The sequence below is a fragment of the Phyllostomus hastatus genome, unplaced genomic scaffold (assembly GCF_019186645.2).
Source record: "Phyllostomus hastatus isolate PE091 unplaced genomic scaffold, TTU_PhHast_1.1 phas_contig_148, whole genome shotgun sequence".
Taxonomy (NCBI): Eukaryota; Metazoa; Chordata; class Mammalia; order Chiroptera; family Phyllostomidae; genus Phyllostomus; species Phyllostomus hastatus.
Genome location: NW_025333607.1, coordinates 23,212,314 through 23,231,808, shown reverse-complemented (window position 1 = coordinate 23,231,808; position 19,495 = coordinate 23,212,314). Strand labels below are relative to the sequence as shown.

The 19,495-nt window shown below is 70.6% G+C and overlaps 1 protein-coding gene across 4 annotated transcripts in view; it reads right to left on the bottom strand.

The window, feature by feature from the left end:
- NAV1 (neuron navigator 1) overlaps positions 1-19,495 on the bottom strand; it is a 132,795-nt gene that overhangs the window by 94,174 nt on the left and 19,126 nt on the right. For all 4 annotated transcript variants that reach the window (XM_045817106.1, XM_045817108.1, XM_045817116.1 and 1 more), the window contains exons 2-3: positions 6,175-6,904; positions 2,149-2,258 (exon numbers count right to left, since the gene is read on the bottom strand). In XM_045817106.1, coding sequence (XP_045673062.1) covers positions 2,149-2,258; positions 6,175-6,872 — 808 coding nt within the window. In that variant the 5' untranslated portion in view covers positions 6,873-6,904. The remainder of the gene's footprint in view (positions 1-2,148; positions 2,259-6,174; positions 6,905-19,495) is intronic.

Genomic DNA, 19,495 nt, shown 5'->3' with positions numbered 1-19,495 from the left:
CCGTGTCCTTCGACGCCGAGCCACCCGCAGCCTCGGCCTGACGCCCCCAGAAGAGCGCCGTGCCTGGGCGCCGCCCCGGGCCCACCAGCAGCCCCCCATTGCTGCGGGACAGCTGCCAGACCCTGCCCCGCCCGGCCAAGGGCACGCCGGGGGTCCCACGGTTTCTTAGAAGCCAGACTCTGCCCCCGCTCCCACGGCCACGAGGCGCGAAACCCAGGCGGGCGAGGACGCAGCAGGGAGCGGACGCAGAGTGAGGAGCCCCCCGGGGACCGCGTTCCGATGAGGCAAGCCCCCTCGTTCCTGCCCACTCAGCGCTCCTGCAGGCGTGTCGCGGCGTGGAACCAATTAAGGGCCTGTCCCGGGCGGCCTTTCCGAGGCGCCCCCGCACGCAGCCTCACACGTGTGGGCACAGATGCGCCGGCCCGGCCGCCCCGGGCGCTCAGATGGAGGTTTGACGGTGGCCTGGGCGCTGCCGTGGGCCACCTGTGCCTCGGGGGGGGTCGGCAAGCGTTCCCCGACAGTTTGGCGAGTGAGCGCATGAACGAGCACAAGTCAGCCGGGCCCTGCGTGAGGTTCGAAGGGGGTGGGGGCGCAGGGCGTCCGGGGAAACCATCCGGGTCTCCTCTCTTCTCTCAGCTGTTTTCCTGCAGCTCAGCGGAGAGTACAGCCCCCCCACCCCCACCCAAGCACGGGCAGGTCCCAGATCCCCCCATCCCACCCGTCGGGGAGCCGTGGCACATCCTTGGCCTTGCTGGGGTCACCATGACGACCACCAGTGCCAGAGCCCACGCAGCACTGTGGACCACCCTCCCCCAGGAGCCTGGAGGAAGCCCACCCCCCGGGTCCCGGCACTCTGGCCCTCGGGGTCACACACGCTTTCAGGTCAAGCTGGGGAGGGGTCTGCCCGCCGACAAGCCTTGGGGGGGGGCTCCCGGGGTCGCCCCACGCACGGGAGGTTCGCCGCGGTCCCCGGCCAGCTCGGTGGCGACCGAGGGCCGCGGCCATGTGTCTGGCAGACGGAAGCCGTCACGCGAACAAAGCGGCAGATGTGGAAACAGAGACATAGTTTCCCAGTTACCACATCCTGATCCGGACGGCTTCCCACCGCCAGCGAGGCCGGGCTGCCTTCTGTCCTGGCTGGCTGTGCCCCGGTCCCCCCGGTGTCCCCTCCTGGTGGGAGGCCACGGGGCTGCTGTCTCAGGGCCCGGGCCCACCCCCAGCCCCCCGCCCCTCCACCCCCAGGCCTGCCGGGCAGAGTGAGGGGCCGCTCTGTGTTGGGGGCTGCAGGGGCTGCCCTGGGGACGGGCGGCTCAGGGGGCCCAGCCCCCAGGCCAGGCGGGACAGCCGGGCCCTGCCCCGCAGGGGACAGCAAGTCAGGAATGACACATCCCCGGGTCCGGGGACGTCTGTGTCCTCTGCCCCGCGCCGCCCCCTGGAGCAGGCCGCGGCTGCAGCGCTGGCAGCGGGGGGTTTGCCGAAGGCAAGGCCACACCTCTCCTGGGACAAGCGCCCCTTTCTCTGCAGAACCGGGGGACAGAGCTGCTCCCTGACGGGGTGTCTCCTGCCACCCGGGGGTGGCCCTAGCCGTCCCCCAGGTGTCTCTCCAGGGTGGCAGGAGGGCCGACACCCCGCGGCGCCTGCCCTGTCAGAACATGGCTCTTCCCGGGACGGCGAGTCTCACCGCCCGGTTCCTGGGGCCCAGTCCCCAGCAGGACTGGCACCCGAGGACGGGCGGCGGCTCGGGACGCCCCGGGGGCACGGCCGTTGAGGGCGGGCCGGGGCAGGAAGCCCAGGGCAGCAGGGGACAGGAGGGCCCCCGGCTGCAGGCCTGGTGCCCACGCCCACACGACGACCTGGGCGCTGCCTGCTGCCGGCTCTGTCCTCCCAGCCAGGGTCCCTGCCACCACGCCGGTGGCTCCCACAGCCTGAGCTTTGAGTGCACCACCCAAGGGGTGACACCTGCTGGGCACCCCCTGGCTTTGACCTTTGAGTGCTCCGGGATCAGAGGCCCAGCTCCGGGCCGAGTCGAGCTCGGCCAGAGCTCAGAGTGTGTCTGAGGCTGGCCCCCCGCATCAAAGTGCCAGCCCTGTGCGTCCAGGCGCACCTAGGCCCCTGCCCCAGGAGGGGTCCCTCTCCCGGACCACTCACCCATGCAGGAGAAGCCGTCCTCGGTCCCGCCAGGGGGCGTGGAGTAGCCATCCACGGCCCAGCAGCCCTGGGGCCCGGGCAGGGGCCCGGGTTCGAGGTCTGTCTGCAACCTGCGGGGCAGAGAGCTGTGGTCACTGGTGGCCTCGACGCCTCTCCAGGGGAGCCTGGGTCTCCCCTGCTGGCACGTGCACCCCTGCGCCTGGGCCTCCCTGACGGCGCGGGGCCGTGTGCGCACCCGGGAGGCAGCGAGTCTCCGGGCAGAGTGGGGCGGAGGCAGGGGTGCCCCCAAGGGCACAGACACCCCCGGACGTGCACGGCCCACGCGGCACGGGGACCTCGGGCTGTGTGTCGGTGACAGCCACACACACTCCACCCAGGGACGCGTGCCCTCGGAGCTGAGGTCACTGGCTGCACAGGGCAGCGGGGCGTGGGGAGACCCCGGCCCCCAGCCTCGCCCCCCGTCCAGGCGGTGAGGCCGGGTGAGGGGGCAGCAGCCTCAGCTCGGGCCACTCACGGCTCGAGCCGCCGGTGGCGGCGGCAGGCGGGCGGGTCTCCGGGCCCCGCTCCAAGAGCATAGGGCGCTCCGGGTCCGCCCTGGGTCCGCCCTGGGTCCGCTCCCGGGAACAAAGGCTGCGCGAGCGTTCATTACAGGCAATTACCCTGGGCTCCGGGAGCCGCGGGCTGGGGCTGGCTCCAGCCAGATGGGCCCTCTGGCAGCGGGGCGAGCGGGGGCGGGGAGGGCCGTGCAGGCGGGAGGGGAGGCCGGTCTGGTGCTGGGGTGGCCGGGGACCTGGCCGGGGGTCCCCTACCGCACGGCTCTCTCTCTCTCTCTCTGGTTTTTACGTCTTCGACACTCGGGCGGCCGCGCCGCCCTCGCCTGGCTGGGTGACGCAGAGCAACCCCTTTCGCCTCTGGGTGTCATCTCGGGTGAGAGCCGCGAGCCCTGAGGCCCAGGCCCGACTGCCGGTCTCAGGCTGACCAGTGGGAGCCACAGGAGGGGACCTGGGCGTCGGCAGCGGGGGAGGGCCCGCTGGCGAGCAGGCGCTGGAGGTTCGGAAAGGGAGGGAGGGCGGGGCGTGAGGCCGCAGGTCCCGCTGGATGACGGTGCGAGTGCTCAGGGTGGGTGCGTCTGGCCCGCCGCAGGGGCGATGGCCAGTGTCAGAAACAGGACTCCTCTGCTGCTGCGGTCACTGCTGCCATTGTCACCGCGCCAGAGCCCGGCCCAGGGCCAGGGCCGCTGACCCTCGGACGCTGAGGAGGCTGGCCGTCACCCCTCCACCTCTGTGGGCCCTGCACCGCCCCATCCCCGGCCAGGCTCCGTGCCTCCCTCCCTTCCTGCGTGGACGGTGGCATCGGTGTGGGGCGTGGGCCCAGGCGGAGCCCGTGGCAGGAGCCAGCGGCCCCTCAGGCCTGGCTGTGCACGGAGCACAGAGCCTGCGCAGCCCCCGAAGGTCGGAGCGGACGTGGTGGGGTGGGGGGAACACTTGGCAGGTGGGAATGGCACACGCGCTGGTGACGCTGCTGAAGACCCCACGGGACCCCACGCAGGGGACCCAGCGGTCCCAGGAGCAGGGTGTCCAGAGGGGGCGGGGGCTGGGTCACAGGAGAGGCAAGGCAGAATCTACCCCCGGGAGAGCTGTCCTGCCCCAGACGCCCCCATGAGGGGTGCTGTGAGGGGCAGCTGTGCGGCCGGGCCGGGGAGCGGGGCTCTGGGGGTCACTGCTGGGACCCGCGGGGCCAGGGCGCCTGGGCGGGGACCGAGGGGCGGGGGCGGGGAGCAGGTTTCCACGAAGGAGACACAGCTGTGACTTCCAGGCGCAGACGGCACGCCCCGGGCTGTGGAACTGGCCCTTGGCAGGGCCGCCCGGGCACCGGTGCCAGGCCCGGCAGGTGAGCTGGGCACCTGCCCACCTGCCTGCCGTGCCTCGGGGTGTCCCTGGCCCCAGTCTCCTGTCGCCTGAACCAGGGCCCGGAAGGGGCTGGGCCGGGGCAGGAGACGGCGAAGAGACCCCACGCGCTCGCACGTCCGCGCGAGGCGCAGGTGCGCAGGGCCCGCTCTGTCCAGGTTGCGCTGAAACGCTCAGAGGAGAAAGTTCTGTGCCCTTTGGACACGTCAGATTCTCCTGCGGCAGCGGGCCTGCAGCATGGGAGGTGGAAAAACTGAAGCAATTTGACGCCCAGATGCTCTCTCCCTCCCAAAGACAGGACTCAAAATGCTGGACGTCGGGTGGGGGAAGGACGTGGGGTCATCCTGCCCGGCTGGGGGGGGGGGTCCACGGTGCACATCCCCTTCCTTGAGACACGGTGTCGGTGGAGACGGTCACCGGGGACAGAAGGCTTCTCAGGAAAAGGGACCCGTGTGAGGGCTGTGCAGCCAGAGAGAGGGAGGCTTTGGGAGGCTGCAGGGACCCCCGCAGGACTGCCTGCGGCTGGAGGACACCGGCCGGTCACTTGTCCAGTCGGACAGGGCTTCCCACAAGCGTCCAGGCCGTCCCCGCTCCCAGGTGAGCCCGAGCCGCCGGCCCCTCCTCCGTGCCGCGTCCATCCAGCCAAGCCCCCCAAGCCCGCCTCAGAGCCGCCAGCAGCTGGCAGCCCCCGGCGGGGCCTCTGTCTGCCCAGGCCACCGCCCGGCTCCTTGCGCCATCTCGGCGGTGGCCACTCTCACGGCCCCTCACCGACCTGCCCATCCCGCTCCGAGGGTGGATTTGTGTGTCCGCGACCCTTCACAGCGTGGCGTCCGCACCGGAACTCTCTAACAAGGCCTGGCCGAGTGCGGGACGCAACGGGATTGCTGGCGTCCTCGCCCCTGACCCCGGGCACTGGCGACCGAGGTCCGTGAGGGACCCAGACTCTCTGGGGGCCGCAAGCTGTTGGCTTCTCTGCGGCCCCGCCCCACCCGCGGATGCTGGGCCGCCAGAGGCCCCGGGTCCAGGGCCTGATGGGAAAGCTCCGCTGCACCGCGCACCTGGGAGTGAGCGCATCCCCCCGCAGGGGAGGAGCCCGGGGGGCGGCCGAGTCCCGGGCGGGGGGGCGCTCATGAGCACGAGAATGTCCCTGGACTGCGTGTGATCCTCAGTCGTTAATGTTCCATTCCCTCCCGCGGTCCTCCCAGCACAGAGCCGTGTTTCTGTTGGAAGAGCCCCGCAGACCGAATGTCTGCTTTTCTACGCCCTCGCCGTGCCGAGTCTGCGGAACGCCGGACGGGCCAGCTGGCGGGCCGTGGGCCTCGGGACGGGGGCCTGGCCACCGCCCCCCGCAGGGCTGGCGGCCCCACGACCCTTGTGGAGCCTTACGCACCCTCCCCGGCGTACCAGGTGCAGACACAGACACGCGTAAAGCCACACGCTGAGTGGGGAGAGAGAGAGCGCACGTGACGGACGGACAGACAGACGCTGGAGTGACGGGCCCCCACGGAGGGGCAGTTAGGATCTGGCTCGCGGTGCCTGGAAGTCACAGGGCCCCTGACTCTGCAGGCAGGCTAACGCCCCTGGCCCCAGGTGAGCCGGGCAAGACCGGGCGGGCCCACCCACCCAGGGAGATGCTGAGGCCTCCACAGGACCCTGGCGCAGCCCTGGCTGGTGTGGCTCAGTGGACTGAGCGCCAGCCTGCCAACCACAGGGTCACCAGTTCGATTCCCAGTCAGGGCACACGCCTGGGTTGCAGGCCAGGTCCCCAGTAGGGGGCGTGTGAGAGGCAACCACACACTGATGTGTCTCTCTCCCTCTCTCCCTCCCTTCTCCTCTTTAAAAATAAATAAATAAATAAAATCTTTTAAAAAGACTGTACCACAGGTCTCATCCCTCCCCAGAGAGGAGACAGGGGCATTTCGGGGCACCCTCCTCCCGCACCTCAGTTTGCTTGGAGCCCCAGTGCGGAGGAGCCTGTTTTATGTCTCCAGCTCCAAGACGGCACCCAGGCCCCCCTCTGCGGGCCGCCCTGCCTACATCCCCCCACATGTGGGGGCCCCCGAAACCCCCCACCAGCAAGGGCCCTGCGGGTTCGGGCCCAGGCCGGCTGCCCACTCACCTGTACTGGAAGGGGGCCACGGTGGCCGTGGCGGGTGGGCCCTGCGGGTGGGCCGAGGAGAAGCTGATGGGCACCGGGGCCAGAGCGGGGCGTCGGCTCTGCTCAGGGCTGCAGGCCAGGGAGGGGGCCCCCGGAGACCCGGGGACCCCAGAGCTTGCGTGGTTTTCCTCTCTTTGGTCTTCTCCTGGGCAGTCAGGAGGCGCTGGCCCCTCCGGAGCCCCTGGCTCTGGGGTCTCTTCGCGGGAGCTCGTCTGGGCCGGGCTCCTGCCCCGGGTCTGGCGGACGGGAATGCCCTCTCGGGCCGCCTTCTTCCGCCCCCTCGAGCCCTGGGTCTCCCCCGCTCTTCGGGGTCCCGCCCGGCCGGGCGGCGCTGCCCTGGGGGGGGCCCTGGGGCTGCCCCACGGGGGACTGCAGAGGCCGTCGGCACCCTCGGCGGGCTCCCTCGCCGCCCCGGCGGGCTTTGGGGAGCCTCTGCCGCGGGAGGCCCTTGGGGAGGAGCCCCGGGGGGCCCCCGAGGGCTTGCCCAGCCTCGGGGAGGCCGCTCGCTGCGGGCTCAGGGCCGGGCCGGCCTGGCGCGGGCGCAGCTGGGGCGAGGCGCCCGGGGTGTGGGTCCGGGTCTGGGAGGCGGCGCGGGGCACCGGGATGGAGGAGCCGAAGTGCGGGCGGCCAGCGGGGCCCACGTTGGCTGTCCCGTTCATGGTCGGCGCGGCCGGCGGGGCGGGCTCGCGACCTGGGAGAGGGAGAGAGAGGACCGTCAGGTGTCGTGGGAGAGAGCGCCCGAGGCCTCCAGCCCGCCGGACCCACGCGGCCAGTCCCCTCCCCCAACTCCGTTCCCGCCCACCGGCCGGACGACCCTGCTGCTGCCGGCGCCCCCCCACCCCTCGCCCCGAGTCTCAGACCTGCCCTGGCCCCTGCGTCTGCATTGTCCCCCGTCGGCCCGCTCCCGTGCCCCAGCCTCTCCCCCACACTCCCCTTTTCCACCTGCCACGTTGCCTGGCTCCTGACTGTCCCCCCCCCACCCCGAGGACCCAGCTGGGCCCCAAGGGGGGACAGCCAATCACGGTCCCCTGCCCGCCCCTCCACCCCAGCCCCCGGCGCCCCCTGCCACCTTGCTCCTGCCAGTCCCTTGTCCCCCTTGTGGGCCATCTCTCCCGGCTCCTCCCACGGTCCCCACCCCTCGGTCACCTGGCTCACGGCCCTCCCGGTGCACCTCCTGACCTCCTGACCGGGCAGGCTGACCTCTGCCCCCCACCGCTCTGGTCCCGGAGACCCCGCCCCACCTTCAGACCCAGGCAGAGCCCCCCCCCGCCCCGTGCACGCCCCTGCCCCCTCTCCCCGCGCCCAGCCCTTCCCCTGCAGACCCTGACCCGTCCATCGCCCCGTCTCTGTGCTGTCTCCTCAGCTCCCCCCCCCACCCCCTCCCTGTTGACCAGCGACGAACGGACGTTCATCACGTTCACTTCAAAGGGAACTTGAGGCTGTTTACGACGACACCAGCAGTCGGTGCTGGACGGACGGACGGACGGATGAGGGAGCTAAGTGCAGAAAGTGCAGCCCCGGGGGGGGGGGGAGCCTGCAGGGCGCACGCCGGGTGAACCTGTGCACAGCTCCGTCCCGGGAGAGGCCCTCGGGAGCCCTGCCTCCCCCAGGCCGTGCGCTTCCTGCGGCCTCCGAGAGCGTGGACATCGGCCTCTGCGTGCGGGCGGACGAAAGGCCCTTGCAGAGGTGCAAGCCGTGGATTAGCAACCGCAGAACGGCCTCTGCGAGCACCTTCACACACGGGGGGCGGGGGGGGGCGAGACCGGGTCAAGGTCAAAGCACACACCGAAGGAAGGGCAGAGACTTGGCCGAGAGACCCACACGGAGGAGTGAACAGGGTCGGTCAGAACATGGTGCGTGTAAAGGCTTCATCAAAGCGGAAGGGATTCCCGCTGTGTCACCGGACGAACCGCCTTTCAGAAAACGGTGGATGTGCAGGAGGGGCTGACGCAGGGGGGCGGGCTGTCCCCCGGGGACGCGAGGTGGGCGAGTGTGGACGCACAGCCCCTGGAGGGCGGCCGGGCAGGCCCTCCGAACAGAGGTGGGTGCGCCCTCTGGACAGAGGGGGGTGCGCCCTCCAAACAGAGGGGGGTGCGCCGGCGGCCACAGCCTCGTCTCCTTCCGGGCCACGGGGAACGCTGCCCGCAGTGTACAGGGTGGCTCGAGGCGGCTGCCGACCGTCCCCTGACCGTGACTCTGTGACCCACCGAGAGAAGTCAGTGGGACGCCTGCGGGTGGACGGACTGACCGGGCTGCGGCCGAGATCGCCGTGGGGGCCGGGACTCACAGGTGCCGTGATGTCCCCAGGAGACAGAAACGCCGGGACCCCTTCCTCTCCTCTGTGCTTCCGTCCTCGATGGCGTCATCGGATGGACCGAGGCCGCCCCCGCCCCCAGCAGAGGGACAGACAGGAGGTTCGCTCTGCTGTCTCCTGCCAGCCAGCCCCACCCCCAGTCAGCTCCCTGCACCTCCGACAGGGCCCAGTGGGACCCACGGCCTGAGGGTGGACCTGCTCAAAGGCTCCTTCCTGTGGGTCTGAGCCGCCGGCCTTGGCCTTCAGCACGGAGCCGGGCCAGGCACTGGCCCCCGGGAGAAGCACTGAGACCACGGGCGCACTGCGGCCCGACCTGTGTGACGTCGGCATTCCCTGCCTCCACACGGGGCCCCCGGGCCCCCCGCCCCTCCCCCCAGTCCCGGTCCCCCCGCGTCCCGCTGCGGGGACAAAGTCTCGGAGACACCCCAGACCAGTGCTCTGGGAGCTGCTTCGGCGTGAGAGCCCAGGACTCTCTTCTGGGAGCCGCGCCTCCCACCCAGCTTCCTGCCCGGGACCCCCAGGAGCCCACTCACCACTGTCCTCAATGCGTCCCCAGCTCCCCCGGCTCAGACCCCTGTCTGTCCCTACACCTAGGACGGGCCGGTTGCCAGCTAGACAGTGCGGAGGCCCGGCGGCTGCTTCTTCCTCACTGGCTGGTGGGGCGGACACACACACGGTGGCCGCTGTCACTCACTGGCACTTTTTCAAAAGCCGGATGGGAAACAGCCCCATGCCGGGTCACTCAGCGGGCACCTGCTCTCCCTCCTCCCCAGGGGACAGGACCCCTGTCCCGGGTGGAACCTGGGGAGGCAGAGCGCTCCCCACACGGGGCAGTGGGAAAGGGGCCCACGGTGCTCACGTGTTTGCACGGGCCTCAGAGGGGACCCAGCCCAGGCCGGCCCTGGCCGGGACACAGCAACAATGCTTCTCCCTCATCGAGACATTGTTTCGCATCCTCGAAACCATCTTGCACGGCCGCGTGCGTGTGTAGTGCCCTGCTCCCGAGTCAGGGGAACAAGGCTGAGGGGGTTGAGGGGGCTGCCCGGGGGAGCGGCGAGGAAGGCGCCCCCCGGGCCACACCCACCCACGGTGTGCCCAGACTCGGGACACACGCCCAGCCTGGCGCACAGTGAGCACTCGCCAGGGCTGTCCTCGGGGCGGCAAGGACAATAGCACCTTCCCTCGCACGTGCCCGACCCCCGAGGCCCCGAGAGCCTCCCACGTGCGGGGGGTCCGGAACCCTGGGGCGCCCCCAGTCCACGCTGGACCTGAGAACACCACTCACTGCCCACCCGAGGGAGGGAGGGCAGGGGGTGTGGAGCCTCCGACGCAGGGAGAGCAGGGTTCGAGTCCTGCTGCCTCTTACCACGTGGCTTTACACCAGCCCCTGAGCTTTCCTGAGCCCAGGGGCCTCACCCGCAACGGGCCGCCGTGGGCTTTGTAAGGACTGAACGAGAGCATGAGGGTGGACTCCTAGCACGGTGTCTGGCACGTAGTAGGTGCTCAGGAGATGGCAGCGTCCCGGCCGGTGTGGCTCAGCGGGTTGGAGGGCTGTGCTGTGATCGAAGGGTTGTGGGTTCAAACCCCAGTCAGGGCATCTGCCTCGGCCGCGGGCTGGACGCCTGGCCAGGGGTGGGTGTGCACGGGAGGCAACCGATCGATGTTTCTCCCCCCCCCCCCTCCCTCCTTCTCTAAAAGCAATGAGACCGCGTCCTCGGGTGAGGGAAATAAAACCGAACGGCAACAACAAGGGCGACGGCAGACGCCGCGGGAAGGGGAGGAGCCACGGCCAGACACAGCTGGGACAGGCAGGTGGGTGGCCGGCCAGGGGCGAGGCTGGCACTGGGGCCGACGGTCCCGGCCCCCGGCCCGGGGTGCGGCCCCGCCTGCCTGTCCCCTCCCTCGGGACCTGTCTGCTCGCTGCCCTGTCCGGGGCCGCTTCGGTTCTGGCCGCAGGTGCGGGCGCTGAGTGCTTCTCCTCTCCTTGCCGAGGCCGCCCGTGTGCGGTGTACTCGGCCATTCCCGGTTCCCCGCAGGGGCTCCGAGCACAGAGAGGCCGAGGCACAGCGTCCCGGCCGCCCAGCTCCTGGACAGCAGAGCAGAGGCCCGGCCCAGACAGCCTGGCTCCGGCCGCGCCTGAGACTGCTCTGCCCCATGGCTCACCCCGCAGCCCGGACCCAGGCCCCCCCTCCCGCCCCCCGGCTCCCAGGCTCCCAGCCTTTCAGCAGGAGTGTCCTGGCTCCAGCCCCGTCGGGACAGACACAGGCTCCTGGCTCAGCGCTCTGCACGCCCAGAGCCGGGAAGTCTCTCTGGCCCACAAATACTTCATTCCGGCTCAGACGGCGGCAAGAGCTTTAGCATCAGCTCCCTGGGCTCTGGGGCCGGGCGGGAGTTAAGGGAGGGGAGGTGGGCACTGTATTCGGGGTCCCCCTGGGGTCGGGAGGGCTTGGCGGGCCAAGGCAGGGCGGGGCGGGGTGGGGCGGGCGGGGTGGTGCTGATGGGACAGCTCCCCGGCCCCTGGGCGGGGAAAGGAGCCCCCGGCACTTGTACGTGGGGACTGGGGTCGTCCCCAAAGATCAGAACAAGGAACCCACGGCACCAAGAGGTTGGATATGCTTTTTTTTTAATCTAAGAAAGAAAGAAAGAAAAGCAAATAAAACGAAACAGCAAAGTCTGGAGGGGGACTCTGGGTGCGGGGTCCCCGAGACCGTCGCGGGCTGAATACAGCGGGGTGCCTCATGTCTCTTCCCCAGTGCCTCGCTCACCAGCTCAGGAACGGGGGAGGGGAGAGCTGGTCCTGCGTGGTGGAGGAGGGGCGAGTCTGGGCCCCAGCACAGGGGGCGTGGGGTCGGGAGCACGGGCCCAGGACCCGGAGCCGGCCCCTGCCTACTCACCCCTGCCCCCAGCGCAAGTCCCGCTGCCTCCAGGCCGAGGTCCTGAGCAAGTGACCGCTCCCGGGTGTGCGGTGCACGCGGCTGCCCTGCCTCTGACGAGACCCCAGTGCGGGCATCGCGGGGAGACCCCGGAGCTGAGGTCAGGGCTGCAGCGCCCACTCACGAGTGTTCTCCTCCGAGTCCAGCCTCTCATCACCGCCCATCCCCCAGGACGGATGAAGGCAGGTCTGAGATGTGGGGGCAGGGGGATGGGCAGAGTGGAAGGGACCGGAGACTGGCCCCTGCCCCAGGCTCTTGGCCTGTCGCCCTGGCTCTGGGCTCCGGCAGCCGCTGGTCCCCGGCAGAGGAGGGCAGGGGGGCAGCCGGCAGGCCCCTCGGGGAGGGCGTGAGCAAGGGGCCGGGCAGGAGCGAGGCGGCCCCGTCCTCCCTCACCCGCCTGGTTGCCTCCTGGCTGCGAGTGGGGATTCAGACGGTCTGCGAGGAGGGAGCCATGGGGCCCGTCTGTGTCCCCCCACCCCCCGAGCCAGGGCCCTGCCAGCACCCTCCGGGGCCCCTTCAGCCTCAAAACGGCACAGCCTCTCTCCCCGGCCAGACGGCGGTGCGCGCCGCAGCGCAAGGCCAGGACTGCACGTGGCTGTGGCAGCGATGGCAACTAGGTCAGTTTCCTGGCAGGGACAGGACGTCGCCGGGCCAGTGCCAAGGCGCCACCTGTCCGGCCCAAATGCTGCACTGCCCCGTCCCTCACCTTGCGTCCCGGGGACCGTGCCCGGGCCTCGGTCCACTCTGGCCGGGTTCAGGTGGACAGGCAGGACGCCGGTCAGCGATCCCCAACAACCTACATAAGAGCGGGTTCTCCGGCTCTTCCCTCAGAACCCGCCCCCCTACCCCCGCTCGAGGCTGGAAGTTCTTTCGGCCTCGGTCTCCCTGCTGAGAGTCAGGTCGAGCCCCTGGTTCTCCGTCGCGGGGGGCAGGGGCAGGGGTGGGGGCTGTTTCTCCCTGAGCTCAGGGAGGGGCCGGCCGCGGGAGACCCGGGCTTTGTCGACACCCCGTCCTGTCCCCCGATCTGGTGGTGCTGGGACACAGCTCGCTGCCCGTCTCCATGGCTCCTGGCCGGTTAGCCGGGAGAGAAGAGACGATTCGGCGCTAATGAAAATCGATGGTTTGAAGCCACCCCGCCCATCACAGGGGGCTGCTGGCCTCGCTGACGGTTTCAACACCTCCCAGGGCGTTGGGCCGGGGCGGGCTCGCACCGCCCCTCCCAGCCACGGCCCCCGGCACCTCCACCCCCCCACCCCGGGTGCTCCCAGCTCGAGGTGGCCCTCCTGCCATGCGTGGGAGCCCGGGAGATCAGTCACGGGGCACAAGGCCCAGGCCCCTGGGGCTGTGCTCCGAAGCCCGACCTTCCCATCACTCCCTCCTCCCCCCATCCCTTCCCCCGGCCGGGATCACCAGAGGCCTGGCCGCCCCAGCAACAGCTCCGATTCCAGACGGGCCCCCGGGGCTGGCAGGTGGGGGTGGGGCGGGAGTCAGCGGAGCCTCGGGGGTGGGGGCTCAGCGCAGACGGAGAAACCGGAGCCTGCGTAGACCCCCCGGCAGCCGGCCAGAGGACCAGCCCCCAGCCACCCTGTCAGCTGCACCTCGCTCACACGTTATTATAACCTTTCTCCCCCACCACGAGTCCTCCCCTGTCCTCCCCGATGGTCCTCCCAGCCAGGCCGAGGGAGGAGGGGTCGCTCCACGAGCCCCGAGCACTCCCCAAGCCCCCAGGTCCAGGGTCACCGGGCTGGGGCGGGCAGGGCCAGGGGCTCTGGGCTGCACTCTCGGGCAGTGTGCGGCCTGGGGCCCTGGCTGGAAGGCCCCGAGCTCACGGCCCGAGAGCTGCCCTCGGGGTCTGCCTGCAAGCCCGCCCGTGAGGCTGGGCTGTGAGGTGCGGAACCCGCCGCCCGCCAGGCCAGGGCAGCAGCAGGCTGGCTAGACCGGCCACGACCTTGACCTTCATCAAGGACCCAGAATGCGTGGGCAGTGGAGGTTGGGGGGGGCCGGGAGGCAGGAGGTGGCGTTGGTGGTTTTGAACGAGAAACAGAGCCCGAGGCCCTGCTGTGCCCCCAGGGGAGGGGTTTCCAGCACGAGGCCCTCGCCCTTCCAGGGTCCCAGTGGGTCCCTGGCGACACGTCCAGATACCTGGCTCCCGGGTGCTTATCCATCAGGTTTCTTCCCTTTATCAGTTTTTCATTTTTTCTGAGACCTTCCTCCAATTTTCTCATCCTGGGGGGGTCCCTGCACCCCCCCCCCCCGGTGAACACCTGCCAAGCCCTCGGGGACAAGGCTGGAAGAGCCACCCACCCTCCAGGGGCTCCTTCCCCCTCCCCCCTCGGGTGCCCGCCAGGCCTCAGGGGCCGGGAGGCTGGAGTGCAGGGCAGGGGCCCAGGGACAGGCCGCCCCCTTCGGCCAGCAGGCCGGGGGGACGCCCACAGGGCTCACTCGCCCCTGAGGGCCCTGGCCTGCAGTTCCGTCTGTGCAGGACGCCCCCCCCACCCCCGCCCGGGGCCCCGCCCCTCCCCGACGCTGCCCGGCCCTACCGGCCCGGCTCGGACTCGCCCCTGCCCGCGCCCCACTGGAAAACCCACTCCATTCCCAAGCTCGGGCCGCCACGGAAAACTGCTGGCTCATCCGCTGCCTTCCGGAACCTTCCCATGGAAACCCGAGAGTGGCCCAGCCCCACTGTATCTGAACAGAAACGCCCGTGGCCCTCACCCGTGGTCCTGGCAGGAAGGTCCCCAGGCCAGAAGCTCTGTCCCTACGGGCAGAGCGCCGCCCCCCTGACTCCCCGTCTCCTGAGCTGGGTGTGGGCCGTTCACGGAACCCCTGGGGAGCCCCTGGGGACCAGGAGCACGAGCGAGCGAGCGGCTGCTGGGGCGACGCCAGGATGTCCTCGGATACACCGGGCCTCCCCTCCTGCCACCACCGAACTTGCCCCCTCGCTTCTGGCAGTACCTGTTGTCATGGAGACGCTAACACAATGGGGCAGGTAGGAAGGCTGTCGCCTGGCAACGAGATGCCGGAGGCACAGGATTGGCTGCGGAGGGCCGAAGGAGCAGCAAGGATGAGGAAGGCAAGGCGGAACCCCCCGGGGGACAGGCCGGGGGAGAGGCGGCCAACCCGCCGGCGAGGAAAACAAGCTGGAAGCGGAGGGGAGACGCGCAGGGCGGGGCCCGGGTACCTGCTGCCCCGCCCTCGGCGAAAACGACGGAGCAAAACAAACATGCACACGGGCTGTTTTCATAGCTGTGTTTGCAGAGCGGCCAGACGGCGGGAGGCCGTGGGCCGCAGACCGGGAAGATTCTGGGGGAGATGGCGGGGGAAGCCCACCCCCTGACCTGACGAGGGACCCCTCCCACCCAACAACACCCCTCGAGCTCCGGCGGGGACGCGGCGTGCCTGTCCCCCGGTGACCAGCAGGGCGTGCGGCCCAGGGAGAGGTGGACAGGTGGTCACGGCTATCGGCCTTCGGTGTGGCCCCAATCACCACGGTGACGACGCCCAGAGGTGACAGGCCTCGTGGGGACTCGTGAGGAGCCCTGTTCTGGCTGCCTGGGCCTCGCCAGGTCTCCTGGTGCATCTGTAACGCGGGGACCCCAACCTCTTCCCCAGAGTGTCACTGCCGGCCAGGAGGGTCCCGTGCCAGTCTCCAAACCCTGCGCACCTCGCGGCCTCCTGCACGCGAGCACCCCACTCCAGCGCCCTGCCTGTGGGTGCTGCACCGCGGGCCCCTCCCGGCCCTCCTTCAAGGAAGGGGTGCGTCCGGCAGGGCCTGGGTGCCCTCCCCGCACCCATGTGGGACTCTGGAGGGGATACTGAGAGAGAGAGAGAGAGAGAGAGAGACGCAGGTGCAGGGAAGACACAATTTCGCCAAAGCGAGGACTTTGTCACGAGAAGCAAAGGCAGCAGGAACCGGCAGCCCCCGACCCCCATCTCTGCGCCCCGCAGAGCGCGGCAGCCGCGCCGCGCTGGGACCCTGCGGGGGCCACGGAGTCACAGAGGACGGAGACTCGGGGGCAGGGCCGACCGGGGTGACCGGGGCAGGCGGAGCGTCCACAGACTCCCGGAGGTGTCCCGGGGACCCGGGGACGGTCCCCGCCAACTAGCCCACCCCTGTCCGGCTGCAGGTGTCAGTCCAGTCCTTCTGGGTCTGCCTCCAGAGCGACGTAACCGGCTGGGACGGTCCCCCCGCTGGGGGTTCCCGCGGGGACTGGGAGGCAGCGGGGGGCAGGGCTCAGGCGGACATCGTGTCGTCCTGCGACCCCCAGCGCTGGCCCCGCACCCTCCGAACCAGCGGCGGTTTCACGGCAGACGTTTCTAGCGCCGCGAGCAGACGTCCGGGGTGCTTGAGCCGGACTCGCAGAGGGGGCAGCGTGGGTGGAGCCGTGGGGCCGCCCCCGGGCAGCTGCTGGCCTCGAGCCCCTCCCCCGGGGACCTGTCCTCAGGGGCCCCCGCCCGAAGGGCGCCGAGCGTGCCGGGGGAGGGGCGCAGCAGGGAAGAGCCGGCTGCAGCCCCGAGAGCACGGGGCTCCGTCAGGTCAGGTCCGAGGGGGCCCCGCTCTTCCCGTCCGGCTCTGCGAGGAGCCCGATGCGCATCCTTACAGCGAGCAGCCGGGGTGGGGGCAACCTCGACAGCGAGTGGGTGAGACAGCAGCCCCCCCACACTCCTGGAGGCTGCGGACTGCTGGTGGTCCTTGGAGGTGGACTTGGGAAAACTGTTCTCTCGGGTGGGTCGGGGGAGGGGTGCGGGGGGGACCCACAGACGGGCTCATCTCGAGGAGCTGGGGTGGGGGGGATAACTGGAGCTGGGTGGGGCTTGGGGAGCCCCCAAGAGCTGACTGGTGGAAAGGGGTGCTGGGGCGGCGGCTCCCCTGGGGGGACGAGTTCAAGTTCACCGGCTTTAAGTCCCGGCTCCCGTGTCAGACCATATTTAAACCACGTGCACCCGCTACAAACACTCTGAAGGCCCCTCCCCGCGGGCCACGTCCCACAGCCATGAGGGACAGTGACCAGGGGGGCTCTGCTCCGTCCAGAAAGGGGAACAGAGAGGAGCAGGGTTCCCGAGTGGTTTCTGCGGGGGCCTGAGGAGGGCACCCCCAGGAGGCAGGGGGCCAAGCCCTAGAGAGCTGGCCGCAGGCGAGGGCCCGTCAGGGGCTGGGGCAGCTGACCCAGGACCAGCAGGACCCCCGGGCTCTCCCTGGGGGAGGGGGGCTCCCGGCTCCTGCCCCGGACCGGGGACCAGGCCCCTCAGTGTGTGCCTCTCGCTGCTCTTCTGTGTCCTGACTCCTCTCTGTCTTCTGCTTTTGCTCCTCCCTCCAGCTTTAAATAAATAAAGTTTCTATTTTCGAGTTATTTTAGATGCAGAGCAAAGTCACAAGATAGCGCCGCATCCTGATATGCCCCCCCGCCCCGCCCCCTGACGCTGCAAGTTCAGGGAGCATCAGCGCACAGTCAGTGCGCGCACACAGTCAGCATTACCGTGCAAACGGAGGCGCTGGCCCCGGCCCGTCGCCGGGCGGAACCGGCAGCCCGAGGGGTCGGCGTCACCAGGGTCCACCGACCTCCCTCCTCTGGCCGGGGGTCTGACCCGGGCCCGGCACCGTCTCACTCCAACCTCCTCTGGCAAAGGGCAGCCTGTCCCCGCCTCGCCCCACGCGCCTGGGCGGCCCCAAAGCAGCATGGCCCTGGGCAGGAACCAAGGGGCGAGAGACAGACTCCACAGAGACGCACCTGGAGGCCCCTGCTCCGGCCTCCGGGCCCCTGCTCCGGCCTCCGGGCCCCTCCCCACGGAGCCCACTTGGCGCCACGGAGGCCGCGGGGAGTCTGTCCCCGGGAGCCCCAAGAATGAGGCGCCCTGCACCTGTGCGCTGGGCCCTCCCCCCCAGGACAGACCGCCCGGCCTCAGGGGCCCCCCCTGGCTCGGGCCGCGGCAGGCCGGTGACATCACAGCACAGAGCAGGCGTCACGGAGGCGGGGGAAGCGGAGGGGAGGGGAGCCCGCATCTCAGCAGAATCGTTTCCAGATAAAGTGTTATTTTCCCCTCGCAAGCTCTCCCTGGAGGTGACTCTTGAAAACCGCTAAATCGCTCTCCTTGTTTATGGCCGACGCCTCCCCTCCTCCCGGCCCCTGCGCTGCTTTGTGACAGTTATGTGACAGTGGTGCTGACGAGCCTCAGAGCCGGCGACGGCCCCTGCCCGGGGGGCGGGGGGCCCTCCTCGTCGGGGGGCTCCTGGGACCGGCTCTGGTTTCCCAGGGACGCAGGTCGGCGGAGAGACGCCCCCGGGATGTGGGCATCAGAGCCACAGGCCCGGGACTGGCCGGCTGGCTGGCCGGCCACCACGACCGCGGAGCTGCCAGAGGTCCACCCCCTGTCACCGTGCTCCGTGTTCTGCGGCCTTCGAGGGGGACAAGGAACACCACCCAGGGGCTGGGGGCGGGGCAGACGCCCGCCAGCGGGAGGGCGGTGAACCAGGGGCCCGTCCGGCAGCGCAGGCCAAGGGGAGGCAGGCCCGAGGGCTCTGCAGGTCAAGAGTGAAGCCTCTGTCGTCCGTCTCCCCCCCCGCCGGAAGACGGGCCTTGGAGGGGGAGGCCCCCTCCCGGCCGGGAGGGTCAGGGCAGACACAGGAAAGGCCCCAGCGAGGACCGGGGCGTGGGAGCCAGGGAGGCCCTCCTCGGGGGGTGCCCTGCTGCTGCGGTGGGGGTGCCCTGCTGCTGTGGTGGGGCCCACCCTGGCCAGGCCGAGCCCAGGTGGGGAGGCTGGCAGGCAGACGCCCCCCACCCCCCGGCCTGGCCCCACCGGGGCTCCCAGAATCGTTTTCCGGAAGGCGGGTGCCTCCCGATTTGGATGCCCCACCTGCCCAGGGGAGGGGCCCAGATTCCCTGTCCTCAGCAGGGCCCCCCACCCCGCTCCGGGATCCGCCCCAGGAGCAGCCAGACGGCGCCTCTGGCCAGGGCCCCGTCCCCGGGCCCGAGAGTCCCTGGCCCGAGAACCGGCGCGGCCGCAGCCCCTGCGGGCCCTGAGAGGGCGGCGCTGACTCGCGGCGACCGGAGGTTCAGAGAGGGCGAGAGGCTGTCCCGGTCACAAAGCCACCGGCTGGCCGGAAGCCCGGTCCCCAGCTCCGGCCCTGGTGTCCGCGCAGGCCTGCGGTCCCGCCGTTTCTCCGGAACGCCCAGCGCTGTGCCCCCCTCCCTGTTTCTCGTCAGCTGCTCTCCAGGCCCCAGGCCGGCCAGGGCCCCACACAGCGCTTCTGCCCCGAGGCCAGACAGAGGTCTGACTGTGACTCCCCCGTGTGATGAGGGGTCAGGCTTCTCGGGGGCCCCCGGGGCCCTCCTGCACGTGGCTAACCCTGCCTCGGGCGTCACCAAACAGCTTCTCGGGTGTCTGCACACCGGCAGCCTCAAGCCTTTCTTTTCAGTTAGTTTCCAGTCATCCTAGGTGCTCAGCTCAGACGTTCAGACATCACCTCCTCCAGGAAGGCCTCCCTGATCTTCTGTGGGGAGCCAAGGGGCCCCGGAGCACCTGCCGCTCTGACTTCCCAGACCCCCTGTCCCCTCCATCCTGCTCCCTGGTGGCCCTCCTGAAGAACGCAGTCTCCCCGAGCCTGGACCCCTGGCACCCACTACAGTGCCTGACGCTCCACAGATGCTGGGCCACCCCACACCCCAGCGCCCTGCGGGGGTGGGGGTGAGGTGTGGGCAGGTAGGAGGCGGCACACCAGGGGGCGAGGAGGAGGAGGAAATGAGCCACAGCTGGCCAGGAAGCAGGTCAGGAAGCGTCCACACCAAACAGGAAGCAGGTGGAAGGCTGGGCAGAGCTTCCGCAGGGCGGGAGGGCGGAGCCCGGCCTCGGCCCAGGGCCGGGGCAGGGTGGGCAGGCACCTGCCTGAGTCTCACTCGGGGGAGTGGGGTGGGTGTGGCCCAGCCATCCTCCGGGCGCCCTAATGCCAGGGCTGCTGGGCACGGGCCTGGAGGCGGCTGGACCAGTGAGGTGGCGCCTTGGACGGGGAGAACGCTGGTCGGGCAGGACGTGCAGGCGG